General features: G+C 34.7%; 1 protein-coding gene across 2 annotated transcripts; it reads left to right on the forward strand.

Moving 5' to 3' along the window:
* The first annotated feature begins 1,293 nt into the window (after window positions 1–1,293).
* On the forward strand, window positions 1,294–20,358 carry LOC109062802 (EF-hand calcium-binding domain-containing protein 4B-like). Of its 2 annotated transcripts, XM_042775520.1 has the most exons (18): window positions 1,295–1,568; window positions 7,796–8,059; window positions 10,139–10,250; window positions 10,388–10,577; window positions 11,793–11,939; window positions 12,789–12,879; window positions 13,281–13,376; window positions 14,353–14,540; window positions 15,233–15,304; window positions 15,394–15,439; window positions 15,539–15,630; window positions 15,886–16,237; window positions 16,583–16,715; window positions 17,346–17,427; window positions 17,568–17,682; window positions 17,800–17,901; window positions 18,208–18,284; window positions 19,539–20,357. In XM_042775520.1, exons 2-18 carry the CDS (start codon window positions 7,880–7,882, stop codon window positions 19,621–19,623), a joined length of 2,160 nt encoding a protein of 719 aa, XP_042631454.1. In that variant the 5' UTR covers window positions 1,295–1,568; window positions 7,796–7,879; the 3' UTR covers window positions 19,624–20,357. The 2 variants fall into 2 exon arrangements, with proteins under 2 accessions (XP_042631455.1, XP_042631454.1); XM_042775521.1 differs by lacking the exon at window positions 11,793–11,939 and having other exon boundaries at window positions 1,294–1,568; window positions 19,539–20,358.
* The last annotated feature ends 1,075 nt before the right edge of the window (window positions 20,359–21,433 follow it).

Genomic DNA, 21,433 nt, shown 5'->3' on the forward strand with positions numbered 1-21,433 from the left:
CCACAAACCCCGACTAGCCAGTGTTCACTCTGTCTATTGAGCATGCACAACCACAGCTGCATGTGCATATGCAACTGCGCAATTACTATTGTCAAGAAAGTAGCTCATAGAAACCATACCGTGGGTAGAAGGGAAACATTTGCATCTTTGTGTTCAGTCACAAAATGCTGACTTGTATGCTAAGACGATCTCAGTTGTACTGAATCATGTAGTGCAGGTTAGTAAGCAGCTCTGATGCACACTGCCCACATGTATAGAAGAGTCTGTGCTTTACAGACAGGAAACCCAACAATGCATTCGTGCCTTAAACATGAATGTAGAGTCCAAACTACCAGGGCCTATTAGTAGCACACAAGCATGTGTAACACCTAAAAAACAGAAATACCATTTCTCAGTTACAATATTAGCAATATTAACAATATTAGCTCAGCACACGAGTATTTTTTTCTAATTGACCTTACCTTCAAACTGTCATAGCCTATGTAAATTATTCGTGTCTGCTGATTGCCTTGTGAATCTGCTTTTTAAAAAAAGCCCTAGGTGGCATTGCATATTACAGATCAGTACCGTCAACTTTCTAGAAAATTTGAACTGCTTTATTATATTAATTCATGTATATCACTGTATTTCTATTATTTCTATAATTAATGTTTCTGTATTCTATTTTGTAACATTGGACAACTTCTTTTAAACCTACTTCAAATAAAATGCTAAATAACAAGCAGATAAAATGTATATATTTTGAGAGACATATCATTTTGCTTTCTTTACTTCTCATTTTTTTCATTATTATTTTAGATATCTAACCAGGTCTGTGTAATGTTGTATTATGTATGGTATTATTTATATATTTATTATATATTATTTATATATATTTATATATATATATATTTTAATATTTACTTTATATATATATATATATTATTTAATTATTTTAACTTTGTTTTTAATAATTTTATAGTGCATTATTATTATTATTATTCCACCATGCGTCCATTTAAATTCATTCACTTAACTACTTTGTCATTTTATTAATTATTTATGTATAATACTCTTTATTTTCGTATTTAGTTTTTTGTTTGTTTGTTTTATATTTTATTTTTTACATGTTCACCTTGTTGTTATTGTTGTTAATCGTTATTTCACATACTCTAAACTGTACAACAGTGGCTTATATTTGACTTGTTCTTTTTGGATTGTACTTCTTTGTGATTTAACTAAAAAAAAAAAATAATAAATCTAAAATCTAAATCTAACTTCCGCGTGCGTTCTTCTGTTGCTATAGAAACAGACGGATGCAGGTCCACGTGGACGCGAGTCCCTCTCTGTGAACGCGCACAAGTGAATGTTTGATCAAACTTGTCGGCAGCTTTCTGTAGTCTGAGTCCTTAGCGCGAGCAGCTCCAGCTTCAGAATCTTCTGCACGTTCAGTTAAACTTCACTCTCAGTCTTTGCTTGCACTTAATGTCCATTGTGGAGAGCTTCACTCTTAACACTACTTTTCAACAAGAGATTGTCGCTTTATGGGTGGACTTTATGAAGTAACATCAGCGGCTGCCTGTTTAAAGGTACAGTAAGGTTGATATTTTTGACCTTGATCTGCCTGTTTAACTTGACCATTTCTGTGTTTTGTGCTTTGGCAACTCAGAGCAGGAAGTGTGAAAGAAAGTGTAAGAAGGAGTCTCCTACTGAGAGGAGGAAACAAGTGTTCCTGTTTTCATCAGCTGCTTATAGAGTTGCATATTGTTTGTTTTCATGCAGTAAATAACTTTTCTTTTCACTATGGTCCATCTGTGAAAGTGTATCGCCTTGTCTTTGGCCCTGACATTACATTTCACTTTAAGTGACTTTCGAGAACAGTATATTTAGTGACGTGATAGATGTTTTGTTCTCTTACATTTAGAAACTATTCAAGAGTTGATTCACTAAGCAAAGCAGCATTGTCTTCAGCTATTGTAGGTGCAGTCTAACTGGACTGACAAGAAATGCTTTTCATTTGGGGTTTGATACAACAAATTGTTTGCATAGTTTAAGAACTTTGTTGAATCTACAGTGACACGCAAACTACTACTAGCACTAAACTTCAGAATCACAGATAGTATTCCAGTAGGTTTAGTGGTAAATACATCCAGCCATTCGCCAAACCGCTTATCCTCTGTAGGGTTGTGAGGATGATGGAGCCTTTACTGGTTATATACCTCAAATGTACTGTATGTTGCTTTGGATAAAAACATCTGCCAAATGTATAAATGTACATGTTTGCATGAGGTCATGCTTTTTGCTGTAATATTCCGGGATAGCCTATATATTTTAGTAGAAGTACTGTAAGTAGAAACCTAAGAGACTTCTTGTCAGTCCAAAAGATAATTTGTCAGATCAAATACATTGTGAACTGTCTTGTTAGAAAATGTTAGGCTGGTTCAGAAGTGCAAATGGTGCCTATTTGTAAAAGTGTTCTTCTTGTACATATTTCCAGTCCAGCTTTTAGATGTGATATTTACGTGAAGCTAGTAAGTCTGTCCATGCACTTAAACAGTTTGAACATCATGGCACACTACACTGTTCTCTTTATTGACATGGAAGCAAAGATAAAGTTTTCATGCAAAGCAGTAGTGATAATCCTTCTGAAGGTCGTTCACAGAGGGAGGCTTAGGTCAGGCTAAGATCAATTTGTATTTTCCTGAAATGTAGTAAAGAATTTACAAACAATTCACAACAAATGTTTTTCAGCTTAATCAACCCCTATTACATAAATTGATTAGATTTTTAAAGAAATTAATACTTTTAATCAGAAAAGATGAAACAAATGACAGAAAGATGTTTATATTGTTACAAAAAATATCCATTTCAAAACAAATACTGTTCCTTCTATTCATCAAAGCATCCTGACAAACATGAATCATGCTTTTCACATGCAACTGTTTTCTACATTGATAATAAAAATAAATATTTCTTAAGCACCCAATGAATGAAGTATGTAGGCTTTTTCCCAACAAGACCCTGATGAAATTCAGATGTTGTATGCAAGTGCCTCAACTAGTCTGTAGGTGTTGATTTGGGAGAGGCATGACATAAGTTTTTACTAAGAACCCATCATGAAGCCTTTTTTTTAGTGAATAGATATGTATAGTACTAAAGAAATCCATTACAAGTGTAACAGTACATTGTACAGGCACAGACATATTATTTAATATATCTTTAGTCATTTAAATGATTCATTTCAAAGTATTTATGGACTGAAATTAAACAATAAACAGTTACCTCTAATATTTGTTAGCTTAAAATATAGCTTTACTTTTTGTTGTTGTAAAATTCACATTTTGCTGAAAAATAATGTCATGCTTTTCAAAATAAAGGACAGTTTCACTTGTCACCGTTTCACTGCTTGTGTGAGTTTATAGGAAAAACAAATATTCAGTCAATATGGAACCTAGATAACTTATCATGAGACTTTGACCACCTTGAAAATATGAGCATCAAAACATTTTTTGCCTGCACATTTTTAAACATAATTGTAGGATATAGCCGACCGCATTCCAAAACCTTACCTGCAATATTACAGCCAATTAACTCAATTTGTAGGCAATCAAAGAGCTGACACAGAAAGTTGTCAGTGAGATGTGAAGCTTTGTGGTCTAATGGGCTTTACAAACTTTGAAATTACTTGTGTGCACCAGAAATGCAAAGTAAGTTCGATTTTTCTTCTTAGATAAAGGAAAGCAATATTGCACACATTCAGGCTTTTCTGACATGTAAACAAAAAGTTTAATCAACACATCTGCCAAGAAACCCAAAGCTGCGATCATTATCATGAATTTATTTATTTCTTCTGTTTCATCTGCTTGCTTCATTTTGCATCAAAGTTCCTTACCAAGCTGCTTAGCATTTTTTGAAGTTGTTAGTGACTAAGGGACTTAGAGGAATCTTTCTTCTTACAATTATTTGTCATTCAAATATGGTTTTTGAGATTACATCTATGGTCACAGCTGACTTTATCCTACCTGCTGTCTAAGGACCGAGACATACTAGGGACTAGAATATCATGTTGAGGTGGGATTATGTGACTTGGCCCACTAAACTACAGCATGGCAACATGTAACAGTGGGGGAAATATTTATTTGATCCCCTGCTGATTTTGTAAGTTTTCCCACTTAGAAAGAAATCAAGGGTTTGTAATTGTTACAGTAGGTTTATTCTAACATATAGAGACAGAATACCAACCAAAAAAAAAATCCAGAAAAAACATTATATAAAGGTTAGAAATTGATTTGCATTTCAGTGAGTGAAATAAGTATTTGGTCCCCAATCAAAACATGACTTGGTACTTGGTGCAGTTGGCAAGCACAGAGGTAAGGTTTTTTTTGTAGTTGGTCACCAGGTTTGCTCACATCTCAGGAGGGATTTTGATCCACTCCTCTTTACAGATCCTCTCCAAATCCTTAAGGTTTCTTGGCTGTCGCTTGGAAACTTGAAGATTCAGCTCCCTCCACAGATTTTCTATAGGATTGAGGTCTGGAGACTGGCAAGGCCACTCAATGACCTTAACCCTCAATCGACCCTTAAGAAGGGTTTACGTTTTTGGTCCTTGGGGTCAGATATACCCCTAACTTTTGCAGGGATTTTGATCCACTCCTCTTTACAGATCCTCTCCAAATCCTTAAGGTCTATCTATCTATCTATCTATCTATCTATCTATATATATATATATATATATATATATATATATATATATATATATATATATATATATATATATATATATATATATATATATATACTTCTCATCTATACATTTATGCTGTGTTTTTGTGGATATTTGGTAGTATTTTACCTATTTACTGCACAATTATTCAACTACGCCATGAAATTGGCTTATGAAAAATCACTTTAATGATGACCTAAATTTAATATAACAGGTTTCTGGAAGTTGGCCCAAGTGTTAGGGATAGAATACTGCCATCTGCAGGTTAGAGGAAAACCTTTAGGAATTACAGTTATAGAAAGAAAGTGCAATGATCACATATATCCAGCATAGATCCATAGGGACTCATTCATTTTTCAGTTCATTTTCAAGTCCATTTTTCTTCATGTCTACTTATGCAGATTATGTTAAATAAATCTGCAGAAATCTCTCTCTCTCTCTCTCTCTCTCTCTCTCTCTCTCTCTCTCTCTATCCTCTCTCTCTCTCTCTCTCTCTTATGAGTGGAAATTTTCATATTTATGCCAGATTTGCTGATTTTATATGCCAATTTCTATAAAAATGCTCTCCATTGCACACAAGTGTGTGTTTGTGTGTGCATGAGATAGAATGTTTGTTCCAATTTGTATTTGTGCTCTAGATCCAGGCCTTTATAAAAATGTAAAACATTACAGATTTATACTGGGTTTACTACTTTTTTTGACAAATGACAAACATTTATTTTTCACTTTTCCCATTCATTTTCAATTTGGGGTCACTTTGACCCCAAGGACCTTAAACTGTAATTTTAAATTTTTTTTGCACACCTTTTTTAGAACAGCCAAATAAAGTCCATATTTTGTGTGTGTGTGTTTAGATACAGTAGATTATTTAGGAAAAGTCACAGAATTTCATGCCCCTGCGATGAAGGGAACAATTTTTAAAAAGTAAGTAAAATTCAAATAGTCAGCTGGACCCCAAGGGCTGATTAAGGGTTAATGTGCTTCTTCTTGAGCCACTCCTTTGTTGCCTTGGCGTTATGTTTCGTGTCATTGTCATGCATGTCAGAGGGCAGAATTCAGTAAGGAGACAGCAGTAGGGAAAAAGCTGTTTCTGAATATGCTGGTCCTTGTCCAGAGGCTCCTGAAGCACCTCCGAGAGGGCAGGAGGTTAAACAGTCTATGGTCAGGGTGAGAGGAGTCCTTAAGAATGCTGCGAGCTCGACGTAGACAGCGTTTTCTATGGATGTCCTCAATAGCAGGAAGTGGTGTCTCTGTGATGCGTTGGGCGGTTTTCACCACCCTCTGCAGTGCCTTGCGGTCAGCAACTGAGCAGTTCCCATACCATACTGTGATACAACTGGTCAGGATGCTCTCGATTGCACACCGGTAAAAGTTCACCAGGATGGCTGAAGACAGCTTGTTCTTCTTCAGTGTCCTGAGGAAGAAGAGGCGCTGGTGAGCCTTCTTGACCAGGCTGGAGGTGTTTGTGGTCCAGGACAGGTCCTCCAAGATGGTGGTTCCCAGTAACTTGAAGCTGGAGACATGTTCAACAACCACCCCGTTAATGTGGATGGGGTCATGCGTGCTTCCTTTCTTCTTCCTGAAGTCCACAATGAGCTCCTTTGTCTTAATGGTGTTAAGGAGCAGGTTGTCGTCAGCGCACCATGCGGCCAGGTGCTGTACCTCCTCCCTTTAGGCAGTCTCATTGTTGTCTCTGATGAGGCCAACCACCGTGGTGTCATCTGTAAACTTAATGATGGAGTTTTTGTTGTTGTATGGGTTTGCAGTCGTGGGTGTACAGGGAGTAGAGGAATGGGCTCAGCACACAGCCCTGTGGTACGCCGGTGTGGAGTGTGATGGTGGTGGACCAGGTGTGGCCTGACCTATCAGAAAGTCCATAATCCAGTTGCAGAGGGAGGTGTTAATGTCCAGGTCTCCAAGTTTTGTGGTCAGCTTGGAGGGAATGACATTGTTAAATGCTGAGCTGAAGTCAACAAACAACATCCGTACATATGTGTTGTTATTGTCCATGTGTGTGAGTCCACTGTGCATACTGCATCCTCTGTGCTCCTATTTCTATGGTAGTAGTTTGGGGCTTATCCCTCACCTTTCTCATGATCATCTTTACCCCATGAGGCAAGATCTTACACAGGGATTCTGATTGTTTTTTATTATTGGTTGTTTTGTATTTGTTTCATTTGTAAATTTTTTGATCAACAGTTGTCTCCTCCTCACCATGCTTCTTGCTGATGGCCTTGTAGCGCATTCAAGCCTTGTGCAGATCTACAATCTTGTCTCTGACCTCCTTTGACAGCTCTTTGGTCTTGCCCATGGTGGTGTGAGAGGTTGGAATGGAAGATACAGATTGTGTGGACAGGTGTCTTATACATCTAACGAGCTGACATTAGGAGTAACTTCTTAAAGTGACAGGACTAATCTGTGTACCACATGGGCACATGACCAATCTGTGGAAGCCAGAATTCTTGCTGGTTGGTAGGGGATCAAATACTTATTTCACTCACTTAAATGCAAATAATTTTATATAATTTTTATGTTTTTTTTTTTTTTTTTTTTTTTTTTTTTTTTTTTTTTTTGGTTGGTAGTCTGTTGAAATAAACCTACCATAAAAATTACAGACCATTCATTTCTCTGTAAGTGGGCAAACTTACAAAATCAGCAGGGGATCAAATAAATATTCCCCCCACTGCAACGGTCACACTTTAGCAACTACATAGAAACACTCATATAGTTTACCTACCATAATTTATTTTTAAAAGAAATTTCTTAAGTGCAAATATGTATAAATAAATAAATAAGAACAGTAATATGATTTTTGATTAATAGAAAGCTATTTTTTACTGTACTTCTGATCAGTTTAATGCACTTTTGCAGAATAAAAGCAAAAGTTTTGATTAAAAAAAAATAAAAAAAAATCATAAATAAGATTTTAATGACTCCAAACTTTCGAACAGTAGTATATATCCCTATCCCTAGCAGATCTCTCTGTGGTTGAAAGAGGTGGTTGCTAATTAAAGAGATGGTTGCTAAGAGATGGCTAAGAGGATGTGATGTGGTGTAACTCAAAAGCTTTGTTCTCTCTTCTCTTCTGTCAAGGGCTGACCCATGTGAGGAGAGTGGAGTTCACACACACATACATGCGCACACACTAACACACACACACACACACACGTGGACGGCATGGCGTCTTTCTCCAGCACCTGTGGCTCTAAGGTGGACCGGGCGTCCCATCGTAGAGGAGAAGACAGACAGGGGACACCAAGTGAAAGTGACTGCAGTGCTGTGCTTGAGAAGACCAGAGAGTTCTTCCAGATTTGTGACATTGAGGGCAAAGGCTTCATTACACGACGGGACATGCAGGTAAGGTTGTTGGGAAGGGCGTTTATGTGATTTGTCATTAGGCCTGGAGTTTTATTGGTAAAGAAGTATGAAAACCCCTCAAAATGTCTGGTCGTCCTGGCATTGTATCATCTACAAAAATTAAAGGCATGGTTTGTTAAATATCTAGTTGGCACTTTATTGTGAAAAAGTAAAGTTAGTACAACATGCTTGTTTTTCCCCCAGTGTCATGAAAAACCTGAAAATATTAGGATTTTTTTTTTTTAATTGTAATTTTCAGTAAAAAATTAATATATAGTGAATAAATATTTTTCTAATTATTTTAAGCTCTAAAATATTTGATCATCTAAAAGTTGCTCCTTGGGAGGGAATTTTATCACTATGTAATTATTATAATTTTTTTTAATCACGTATTTAAATGAATATATATGATCCTTCTTATTTTGGTAAAATAATTAACATTTTGCTCTTTCTGCAAGGTCTACAGTATGTGAACTAACATAACCGTATGTTATGTTTTTTTTTTCCTGCAAAATTTGTTTATACAATTTTTTTTTTCATATATTTATTTTTATGTATTTTTTTTTAAATGACTTTTTTTGTGGACTTGTAAAATAGTCATGCAAATATCTACATACATTACTACAGTAATAATTCAATAGCCCATGTTTTGTTTATTTATTTTCAATTCCACCAATTGGTCATAGTGTGTGTGAGATCCATCAGTCATCCATAAATGTGGTTGATTTATATGAAATATAAATCTTCAGTACAGCCTCTTTTTGTGGAGTGTCACAATCGGAGGAGCTTGTGAGACCATCCTAAAATTGTGGTGGGCATTTTGAAACCACCACTTCAGTTGTATTATTGTGCAGATTCGATCACCTCTTAGATTTTCCATTCATTGCACAGGTTTCCTTTGAAGTCTGGTTCTCGGGCTTTTCTCTGAAGAGCCTTTTTCAAAAGCATCACACCTTTGATCCAGTGTCTGTAGAAAAAGCATTAATAAACATTGGTTCCTCATTTATATTTAAATGATGCCTTTTGTTATTTCAATCCATTTGGATTAAATATATCCTTTAAATCCATACATATTTAAATCTTTTAAATGATTGTATATATGATATTGTAAAGACTGTGACAAAACATTTACGTCTTTGGCAAAGTAACTTGCATCATGGGTCCACCACATGTTGGTCTGGCAGAAAATGCTGACAAAACTATTGGGGTTTCAAAGAGCTGCATTTTCTAAACCTTCGGCTGTCAAAAAACCCACAGGAGGAGTTTTATTACTGTTTTTAGAAGCTGTCACTTTGGTTTACCCGAGGAACTGGGTGATGGCTCGCAGTTTGTGCTCATTTTTACGCAAATGTTTTCACATGTTTGTTAGCTTTTACAACTGACTTTTACAAGTACAGAAAAACCAAAAGTCCACGCTAAAGTCACACATAGAATTATACAGTATGTAGTGTTTTATGGGACATCTGATCCCAGAGTATATCTGAGCAAACATGTGTCAGGTTCCCACACAGGGTGTGTTATTTGCTCTCTAAGAGTGGTAGCGTTCTTACTGTGTGTTAACTGGATTGATCACTGAAATCTACAGCCTGAGTGATTTTAAAGGTGTCACACGTCAACCTAGTTTGAGACCTGACTCTTATATAACCTGGCAAAAGATATATATATGTATATATATATGTATATATGTAAAAAGCTCAGTATGTTTATGTTTATGTATATTTATATGTATATGTTTTTGTGTATGTATTTTTGTATGTGTAATATGTTTATGATATTTTTTTTTTTTTATATATATATATATATATATGTATATGTGTGTGTGTGTGTGTGTGTATATTTTTGTTTCTATATATGTGTGTGTATATATATATATATATATATATATACTGTATATGTGTGTAATATATACAGTACATATGTGTGTATGTACAGTGTGTGTGTGTGTGTGTGTGTGTGTGTGTGTGTGTGTATATATATATATATATATATATATATATATATATATATAACATTTGCTTATTTTCAGGTGATGCAATATGCTTTTCATAACATGTCTGTATCATTTGTCATGTGTTGTAGAGGTTAAATGGAGAGCTTCCTCTGAGTGCTGAGGAACTTGAGAACGTCTTTGATACTCTGGACGCAGATGCCAACGGATATCTGACCTTTGAGGAGTTCTCCTCTGGCTTTAGTGCGTTTGCATTTGAATCTATACAGCATTTAGAAAAAAAAAAAGATTATTGAAACATATGATTGATATTGTACGTTGTTTTTTGTGCCGTCTGTATCATTTAAAAGTTTGCTAATGTATTTATGTCTCCCATTCAGGTGAATTTATGTTTGGTCCAGGTGTGGTGTCAGTAGATCCACATGCAGACGAGGAGCCGGTCTCAGGAAAGACTCCGGAAGTGCTCTACGAGAGCCAATGGGAGGAGAGACTCAGCAGGGGAGAGGATGATGAGGAGAAACACTTCTGTATGCTAATGGAGAACCTGGGGGCAAGCAACATCTTTGAAGAGTGAGAGTCATTTCAGTCAGAAACAGATAGTGTGATTGTAGTGCAGATCCATGCAAGAATATTTCCACTAATGTATAGATCAGATTACAACCTAAAAATTAATATTTATTATTCATTTTTAGGCTGTTAAATATTTCAGTTATATGATTTATACATTCTTAGAAGTATTCTGGCATGGAACTACACTAAGATGCTGTTTTTATGCTATAAAACACAATTATAAAAATATTATTTAGATTTAATTTAAATGTGACTTCACACCAAAATGGAAAAGGCATAAGAATATAATCAGAAACTGTATGTATATAATAGAAATATAACAGAAACCAATCAATAGTAAGAGACAGCAGACCTTTTTCTTCTTCTCTTGAGAAAAATGTAGGTTTTCTATCAAATATCACACTGTAAAAGCGTATTTAGTTGCTAGATTTTCCTAGAAAAAATATTATTACATTTTTATATTTATATATATATATATAAATATTATATTAATTATATATTGCTGCTGATATGGTATTAAATAAATAAAGTAACTAATTAATTAAATAAAGCGTCAGCACATTCCCAAAGGAAGACACGGCACATTTGATAAGACCAAGGGACTTTAATAAAGTTCTGTTCTTGTCATCTCATTGACCATATGGTGCGTTAAGCCCATTTTTGTAACACATGACCAGATGCACTTTCAGTAAATACCACCACTCCTAAAAGGCAAACGGTGATGGTGGAAGGCGTCAATTATAAAAGTTCATCCTTCTGACTGACTGTAATCCTTGTGTACGGTTATTGCTTTTTCAAAGGGGAGCTGACAGTTTGGATTAGATTCTGATTGCATCTCTTTTACAGTCAGCTTCATTTTGCTGTGTGATAAAAGCAGCATTGTTGTTGTTGTTTTCTTTTACTGTATTCCCACAAAATACAGTAAAAGAAATGTGTAATTTTCATTTCCTTTCAAGAGACCTATTGCTAGTATGAGCTTTTCTCTGCAACAGTGAATGTCTTTACTGAGATGATTCTGAATTAATGCATTTCCAAGACCAAGGTTACTGTACTGAAAGGATTTTTGTAAAAATTAGAGTTTGGCATTTATCAGACTGTGGCCAGACATTTATAGTTATTTTTAACAGTGGAGCACATTTTTTATTTATTTATTTCTCTCTCCAAACAATCATTTGGTGAGATAAATGATGCAGTAAGTGTGTTTTGATGTCTCAGACCAGGAGAGGTGCGGAGTCTTTGGGTGCAGCTTAGAAAAGACGAGCCTCACCTCCTGTCCAATTTTGAGGAGTTTCTTGCCAGGGTCACTTATCAGATTAAAGAGGCCAACCAGGAGAAGAAAGAGATGGAGACGGCCCTTAAAAGGTCAGATGTCAATTAAGATGTTAAACTAAATAAACAAATAAAGGTTAGTACCATTTAGAAGTCTAAGGTCAGTAAGATATTATTATTATTATTATTATTTTAAGTCTAAGGTCAGTAAGATTTTTTTTTTATTATTGTTGTTTTAATTTTGAAAGGATGTAATGGTAGAGACATCTATAATGTTACAAAAAGGTCACAAAATCAGAAAGCATTTAAATACTTTTTGCAACCTTTTTTTTTTTTTGGCTTGAAAAATGTGTTTGTGTTACCTTCAAACTAAATGGGACTTGGTTTGATATTTTGTTATCTATGCAGTGACATTCATACATTTTTGAGTGTCAGCCCACTATTTGAATCCCATTTTGAGCATGAGCAAAGGTTAGATTTTGGTGCTGAACGGTAGGTTTGCAGCATTCTTTTGAAATTTAAAGAATATATTACAAGCAAAAAAAATAAAAATAATGAAAACTTTAAATAATGTGTAATGCATGCTCACATTATTATGAGCATCACTTGATTTACTAATGTATGTATCCCTTTAATTTATTAAATACCACATTTATTCTTTTTGTGCATGTATTGAGGCTTGATGGTTATGTCTACTGTGCCTTTGTCACCTGATTTGTATCTAACTTTAATATTGTCTCCTAGCAAACCAAAAAAAAACCAAAACATTTAATAAAGGCACTGGAATAAATTAACAAAAGATAAATCGCTTCTGAATCAACTGGCAGAGAATAAATGCTTTTTGAATGACGTCTGTTCCATGTACCCAATGAATAGTGTTTCATTCTTTTAAATGACTAAGTGACTTAAAAGCTTTTTGAGTGATCCTGACATCTTTCGTAGGAAAGCGGCGACACATGATGATGAAATCCAGAGGCTGTATGAAGAAATGGAGCAACAGATCAAGAATGAGAAAGACAGGATACTTTTAGAGGTGAAACAATTATTACAGTTGGTCATTTGAACAAATTCCAAACCTTGAGTGTTACCATGGACCTCAAATTGTGTACTTAATTAAACCTAACGAAGGACTATTAAAAGGTGGTGTGGGGTGGGGGTCTCATAGACTTTCATTGAAAGTCATATGTAGAGACCAGAATATAATCGAAATTTAAGAAAGGGATATTTTTTGTTGGGCCAAGAACGAATCACCCAGAACACTCACTGTCAATATCAAAACCAACTAAAATAACAAAAACGATTGTGAAAGGTTCTTACACTAGCAATCTCATATGTGATTAATGATTTATCATTTATGATTTTACATTAGAAACACTAACTGTTGCTATGTACCATTGTAAATTGTATGGGTCATGTGATCTGTATATTCTCCAGGATTCTGAGCGGTTCTTGTCTCGCAGTCAGGACTTGGAGCATCAGCTTTCCACCAAAGAGAAAGAGCTGGAAATTCTTTCTAACAAACAGAAACGGGTGGGTCACAACAAGTTCCTTTGCTTGTCACTAAACCAGTTTAACTAGTAATAATTCTGAAGACATTGCACACCTATTAACTATTTGAATAATTAATTTTGTGACAATCAACTGTAGTAAATTATTTAATTTATTATTATTATTTAATATTTAATTTAAAGATGTTTAGATAAGTATTATTCAGAGAGTGAGATCATTTCCTGTAAGGGTTTTAGTCATAGTGAAAGATCAAGAAAAGGCTGTAACTTGAGCTCAAGAACAAACTAACATCTACATATTAAGGACTTTTACTCAAATATAAGTCTTAATGATCAGAAGTTTCTCTTGTATTACTCTCAGATTGTTTAACATAATCGGGAGGTGTAGATCGTTTGCTGAAAATTTGTGTTCAAGTTTTAGAAAACCACATCTGACAGTGCTGACGCACACAAAAATAGATGCTGATCTATACACACAATAGACAAAGCCGAGCAAAGCCTTTGCATGCAGAAATGAACAGAAAGTAACAAAGTCTTAATGCCTCCTTTGCCTCTGTCATTACAAGCCTCATTTTCTTCTCTTCGCATTTGTGAACAGCTAAAGCAAATTAGTTCCTTTATTGTGCTCTTTGCTGCAATGCAACTTTGTGCAAAAAGCAAGCAGAACTGCTTTTCTGCTGCGAGGAGCTGAAGTGTGGTGCTGTATGCTTGATTGTGTTATTGTGTCCTATTTTGTCTATATTTAGCAGCATAGCATGAGTGTAAGAGCTTTCTTTATCAATTCTTTCTCTCACATTGTCCTAGCCAAACACTCACAATAACACTTCCAAGGCCATCCGTCCAAGGATAGTGGTGTAAATATACATGGCTGGCATGGAGGCCACACATTTGTGTAAAACATGATGGTCATGTTATCCAGCACGATTTGTTTCAAAGAGCTTGTTTTTCTTCAGTTAGTTTTATGATAGCTTATGTGTTGATTGTTTCATGTGGGTCAGCTGGAGCATCAGTGTCGAGAGCTGCACAGCGAGCAGCGGGAGACGGCTGTGGAGAATGTTAAACTAAAGCAGTATAATGAGGACTTGGGCCGTGAGCTGGAGCACACCACCCAGGAGCTGAGTCTGGCCCAGGAGCAACTCATGCTTCTGCAGGAACAGGCCTCGCGCCTGCACGAGGAGAGAGAGATGTGAGGAAGATGTGACAGTTAGTGCTATGTATGTGTATTATATATTTTATTGATTTTTTGTTTTTTGGATATTGTGTATATGCAGTAATTTATGCTCAGAATATATATATATATATATATATATATATATATATATATATATATATATTTTATGCTCAGAATATATATATATATACGGGTATATAATATAATATAATACTGTATAATATAATATATGATTTAATGTAATACAATACAATACAATTTAATATAATTTAATGTCTTTTTTATTGTTAAAACATGAATTTTACACTGTTCAAAGCATATCAGGGTCACATTTCCACATTACACACATCAGAATATATATATTGGATAAATAGAATCAAGTCTATCTTATACTATTACTTTCATGACTATTTTTAAAATCACCATTACTGACAATTTTTTTTTTTGGCATTATTTATTTTTCATTATTTTCTCCCTTATTCTCATTACTGTATTTAATTTTTTATGATTATAAGTTATATATCACAGTTTATTTCCCATTACATTTAATAATAAAAAAAGTATTCATTTATGTATTTTTTTATTTTTGGAAAGCTGGTATTTCTTAATGGTTGTTCAGTTAAATAGTACATTTTGTCCCTTGTTTGATGTGTTGTTAGTCCTGCTGCCAAACACATTATCATTAAAAGAGTTTGTGTTTTCTCCAGGGAGATTTATAGAGTTACAGAAAGTCTGCAGAGAGAGAGATCAAGTCTTCTCAAGCAGCTTGATTTGCTAAGGTAAGAAATAATTACAGTACAGTATAAATAAAGGGGCATGTCTTTGTGTTATCCCAGATTCCACATGTGTTCCGTTTTATTCCTCCTAGAGAAATGAACAAACACTTAAGAGATGAAAGAGACATGTGCTATCAAGTAGGTTCTTATGGACGTCGTATAAGACTTTGAACTGAATACTGATCCTGCATTTTAACGATTTCAGTCAATTTCAAATCATCGTTTTCTGCCTTTCAGAAACCAAATACTACTGCTGCAAAACTCTCATGGAAACAGAGGTCTGAATCAATTACTATGAAGCACTCTGAGCGGAAGCAGTCATTTAAGAGGTAAGGATGTGTGAAAATGCCATCTGTACACTCAACGGTACTCAAGATGAAAAGATACAATGAATCTGCAAAATCTAAAAGGTCTGACTCTCCTAAGATAAAAGAGCTAGTCATTTTAGACTTGAGTTTAATCAAAGCTTATTGTGAAGACATCAATGAGATGCTTTCGTGTTATGGTCTGAGTAATCCAAAAAGGTAGTACTCCATATTGCTGAGTGTATAAATAAGCATGCATGTGGCTGTTGTCTTCTCCAGTGATGAGGATGAAGAGGTTCTGCCACAGTCTAAGCGGAAGAACATGATTGGTGTAAATGGGCACAGTATGGACCTGGAGGACATGGTAGATAGACGACCTCCATCAAAACACCAGCTCCAGAGGATCATCTCCATCGAGGAGGACCATCTTCCTCAACTCCTTCAACAGGGTTATCAGACCCAGCTCAGAGAATGGAGTGAAGATGAGGAGTTGGAGGAGGACATGGACCTCCAGATGAGCAATATTTACCCCACAACCAGCACTCCGACTTCTGTTTCACCTCCTCCAGGAGTCGCACCCACACCGACCTCACCCAGGGGACAGCCTGTGGGCAAAGAGATGGTCCACTCGGTGAGAAAACCAATTGATTTGGTCGGAACTTCACACATTTGTTGAGGTTTCAAAATGACTACACTCTCAAAATAATGGTTCTTGATTGCCATCAATGAGGAACCTCTAACATCCATGGAACATTTCCAAGGTTCTATATAGTGGAATAAAGTTCTTGACATTATTGAAATGTTCCGCACACTAAGATCAAAAATAGTTCTTTTAAGAGCTGTTCACTGAAAGGCTTTCAGGGAACCTAAAATGAACGATTTGGAACTTTAGTAAAAAATATAAGCATTTGGGACACATGTATCCTGCTGACTAATGCTTTTTTTCCTCTTTCCTAATCATTTTGTCTTTTTCTAGGAGGAAGGGGCCAGTTCAGGTCCAGATCGTCTGTTTAAGATTGTTCTGGTGGGGAATTCTAGTGTGGGAAAAACATCTCTTCTACGTCGCTTCTGTGACAACTGTTTCCACTCTGGTACATGTGCTACTGTAGGTAAGTAGCCTTCCTTTACATATTTATTTAACCTGATCAGCCTCAATTTTAAGGCATTTGTTCACCCAAAATGAAAATTTCCATCATGCTGCTCCAAAGCTGTCTTTGGGTGTGAGTCCACAGGATGATCACAATTTGACGCTGTGTTGTTGAGTCTGTTATTTCTCCACATGCTGATGATAGTAACTCTGTTAAACAATATTTAGTCTCACACAAGGTTCAGATTTTAACTCAGTCAATACTATTTCTCTACTATGACACTGAACATTACTATATTCATGCACTACAGTATGTACATGGTACCTAAAAGTATACCATGGTACAAAAAAAAAAAAATGTAATACCACAGTACTTTTTGGCCCATTTTGTTAGCAAAGAATCTGTGCATATAATTGAAAAGTTAAACATAAAGTAACATAAAGTGTGTCCATTTGCATGGTTCCTATATTTAGCTGGTTTTAAACAAATAACTTGGTATTGACTGATACCACAAATCAATTCTGTCTGGCCTTTAGTCAGGACTTGTATGTATGTAGCTTCTTCTGGGATGGAAACAAAAGCATGAAAATATTAAATGGCAGACACTTTTTTTTTTCCTTCAGACTGACTTTCATGTCTTGACGTGTGCAGGTATTGACTACAGTGTGAAGACTCTGACAGTGGACAACAGCCAGGTAGCCTTGCAAATGTGGGACACAGCAGGACAGGAAAGGTGAGTGATGTTTTATTGAAGTTTTATTAGATTGACAGTTAATTAATCATTCTTAATGAGTGTCGACTGATTGCTATGTTGTGTCTTCTAACTGGAAAAAGAAGTGAATGCTAGAGATGGTTTCATTCTGGGGATTGCAGGTATCGCAGCATCACCAAGCAGTTTTTTCGCAAGGCTGATGGTGTGGTAGTGGTGTATGACATCACTAATGAGCAGACTTTCACAGCAGTGAGACAGTGGCTGGTCAGCGTGCAGGTGAGTGATTCTTATCCACTTTTCTTTTGAGTAAATGATAATATTTAGACTTATGTACACATACACCTTTGGAAAATATACATTAGTTGGAAGTGTTTATCTTTCTCCATCTTACAGGAGGGAGCAGGTGAGGACATTCCCATCATGCTCCTGGGGAACAAGACGGATCTAGACGGACAGAGAGAGGTTCCATTGGGATTTGCTGAGAAATTAGCCAAGGTGAGTGAATCTGGGCCCTGGAGTGGCACTAATGGATCACAAATAAACTTTTTAAGCATGGTGGTCTTGAAATGAACAAGCAGAAGAACTGACTCAGGGCTGAATGAGTATTCGGCTGTGTCGGACACGTGAGGAAGTTTTCTGTCCTTTACATGTGTAGTTACAATGAAGATGCAATATGTGGCTTCCTGTCCGTTACTGTTGCATGAACTCAGCAGATAAAAAACCATACTGAGCGACATACAGTAAGAATAACTCATTATTCTAAAAGTACATTATTTTGCCATTTTCTTTTCACTCTTTCAGGACTTTCAGTTAATTTTCTATGAGTGCAGTGCTTTTTCAAGCAACAATGTGACCGAGTCCATGATTCACATGGCAAGGTAAGAGGTTGTTAACCAATTTATTTTCTGACTGAGTTCTACTGAGTATACAGAAGAGTGCTTTTGAACACATGCACAGCAGATTTTAGCCTACAAGTATAAAAGTATATATGTTGGTCTTCTTTGCAGTTTAATCTGGCCAAGAACTGTATTGCTGCAATTCCTTAAACAAAACTCAATACCTTTCAAACATTTTACGCCACCAACCTTAGTGCTTTTTTAAGCACTATTGTAGTAGCTTGTACCTTGTAAGCACATCTGTTCTTGTGTTGTTATTAAAGGGGTCATATGACGTTGCAAAAAAAATTGTGTTGTTATTGATGTGGTATGATTAATCACGATTAATCACATCCAAAATAAAAGTTTTGTTTACATAATATATGTATGTGTACAGGGTATATTTATTATGTATATATACATACACACACATAAATTATATATTTAGAAAATATTTACATGTATATACATTTATATATTTATATTCTTATATTTTATATTATATATAAATATATTTAATATATAAACATAACATATTCTTCTTAAATATATACATGCATGTGTGTGTATTTATATATACATAATAAATATACACAGTATACACACATATATTATGTAAACAAAACTTTTATTTTGGATGTGATTAATCGTGATTAATCATTTGACAGCCCTAATAATAATAACATTATTCGGTGTATTTGGTGTAATCGTATCATATGACCCCTTTAACTAAAACTCTTCAAACTCTTTTTTTGGTTATTGAAATAAAGCTGAAATAAAATATAAATATTAGATGACAGAATTGTTGCCTTGGCAAGTAACTGAAATAAGTTTAAGTTGAAGGACTAAAATTACTACAACTAAAACTGAAATTAATTAATGTAAGCGATTATCGAATTAAATAAAAATTACAAAGGCATAAAAAATTAAAAAAATACACATTTAAAATACTGATAAATACTGTAATAGTATTTGAATAATGCTAAAACAACACTTTATAATTCTAACGCAATAAAAACCAATAACCCTGACTATTATGTGTTAATTCAGGCAGTATTATTGAAAGTTTTTCAATAACATTTCACCAGTGTATTCCAGTTTTGAGTGCAATATGCTTTAGCACATGAACAGACTTCTGGCATAACAATTCTCAATATCAATAGCGTATGCAGCTGCATAAACAGCCAGGTCATTCTCAGTACAATTTTATTTTGGTTGTACTGCACCTTATAAGTGCTACTTTTTTCTCTCTGTTAGAGTTCTGAAAGATCGAGAGGACAGAGAAAAAGAGAAAACCGTGTCACTAGTAGACAGCCACGCTAAGAAGAAGTCCTGCTGCTAGTAGAAAGTCACCCATAAACACTGCAATCTTTCAAACCTTTTTGCTTCTGCATTTTAGTATGGTTTGGTGTTAATGCTGATCTGCTTTTCTTCCCGTTTTCTCTTTTTGGAGTTAAAATTGTTTGGTGTTTTTATATACCAGTACCTCTTTACAGTGTGAAACGGACAATTTTTACAATATCAATTAGATATAGGGCTTTAAGCAGAGCACTATAGTTTTGTATATTACTACAGTTGTCAAACGTTTCCCTATTTAAGGTCATTTAAATCACCCATCACACTATTGAAGTAAACAAACCTGTATTTTTGTATTGACAGTTGTTGTAATTTATCTTTTTAATATGAAGGTCAAAGAAAGTATGTTTTAAATGAGCAAAATAAGCTCCTACATGCTAGTTTGTTTACAGCACAGTCGTTTGCACAAATGTATTATTTATTACTTATGATGAATTGACTTATTCCTTTATTATTCCTAGCAAGCAGACATATTCTGAAAAATGGCTCTATTTGCTGTAATCAGCATGAATATTTTTAAAACACTGCCATGCACCCAACATATGGTTTGCATAAGGATTCAATTTTAACAGAGTTCAGTGTTGTTCACTTTACAGTACTGAATAAACCAGTGGTCTGGTGAAATAGATTTAGTCTAATATTGATTTCAGATAATTTTTTGATTTGTATTTTATGTATTGTGGCAACAGTAATGTGTTTGTGTGTGTGTGTGTGTGTGTATATATATATAATATATATATATATATATATATATATATATATATGTATATATATATATATATATATATGTGTATATATATGTATATATATGTGCATATATATATATATATATAGTCTGTATTTACTGTTTAATGCAGTCAGTGTTAAATCAGTTCAAAATGTCTCACAGCTGTTGTTGATGTTCACCCTTACCGTGAATAATTAGAGATGCATTAATTGTAATTGAGAGTGGATTTATGCACATTTGAGACGAAAGCCTACTGTATGCTGTGTTTTCAAGTTTTTCAGTAATCACAATATGATTCTTGATCTGTAACTTGAGATTTCATATTGATTCACACATACTGTAACTTATCTATCACAGCTACTGTATGACCACTGGGCAGAATAACACTAGATTTAAGCACACTTTTTCACTCATTTAGTCTTATATATGATCCTGCTTTATGTACATGTGTGATGTGTAAATACTAAATAGAAATGTATTTTGAGTGAAATGTTATTAAAATAAAGAATACTTTGCATTAATTCCAGTTTGTGCTTTCAGGGAAATTGCAGGAGGAGACATTGCATGCCAGCTAACAATGAACTCTAGAAAACAAGATATATTATAATCAGATATTTAAGGCTTTGTTCTGAAAGCTCAGCCTGAGGTTTTCAGGTTTTGCCCGTTTAAATAAACTCTTTAAGTGTTTAAAATGCAATTGCAAAGACATTTCATCTTTTTCTTCTTTTTTTTTTCCTTGAAAAGAAAGATAGTATTTCAAGAGTGATGAATGAGCTAAAAGTAATATCAACTGCTTTTTTAAAATCTCTTTTTAGTTTGATTATTTGATTGAACTGCCAGAAGTTAAGACTGTTACATGCAAAATGGGATTAGAAATGCAATATTACTGTATTTATTTCTTAAATTATATTTGACTTGCTATATGAAAGGAAATATTCGGTGTGATGACGTCATGTGCCAATATATTTGAAACATTTAGCACTGCATATCGCACGCTATTCCCTTACTAACAAATTTACAGTAAGCATTCTGTAAAAAACAATACAGTAAACAATACAGTATTCCATTT

The sequence above is a fragment of the Cyprinus carpio genome, chromosome A18 (assembly GCF_018340385.1).
Source record: "Cyprinus carpio isolate SPL01 chromosome A18, ASM1834038v1, whole genome shotgun sequence".
Taxonomy (NCBI): domain Eukaryota; kingdom Metazoa; phylum Chordata; class Actinopteri; order Cypriniformes; family Cyprinidae; genus Cyprinus; species Cyprinus carpio.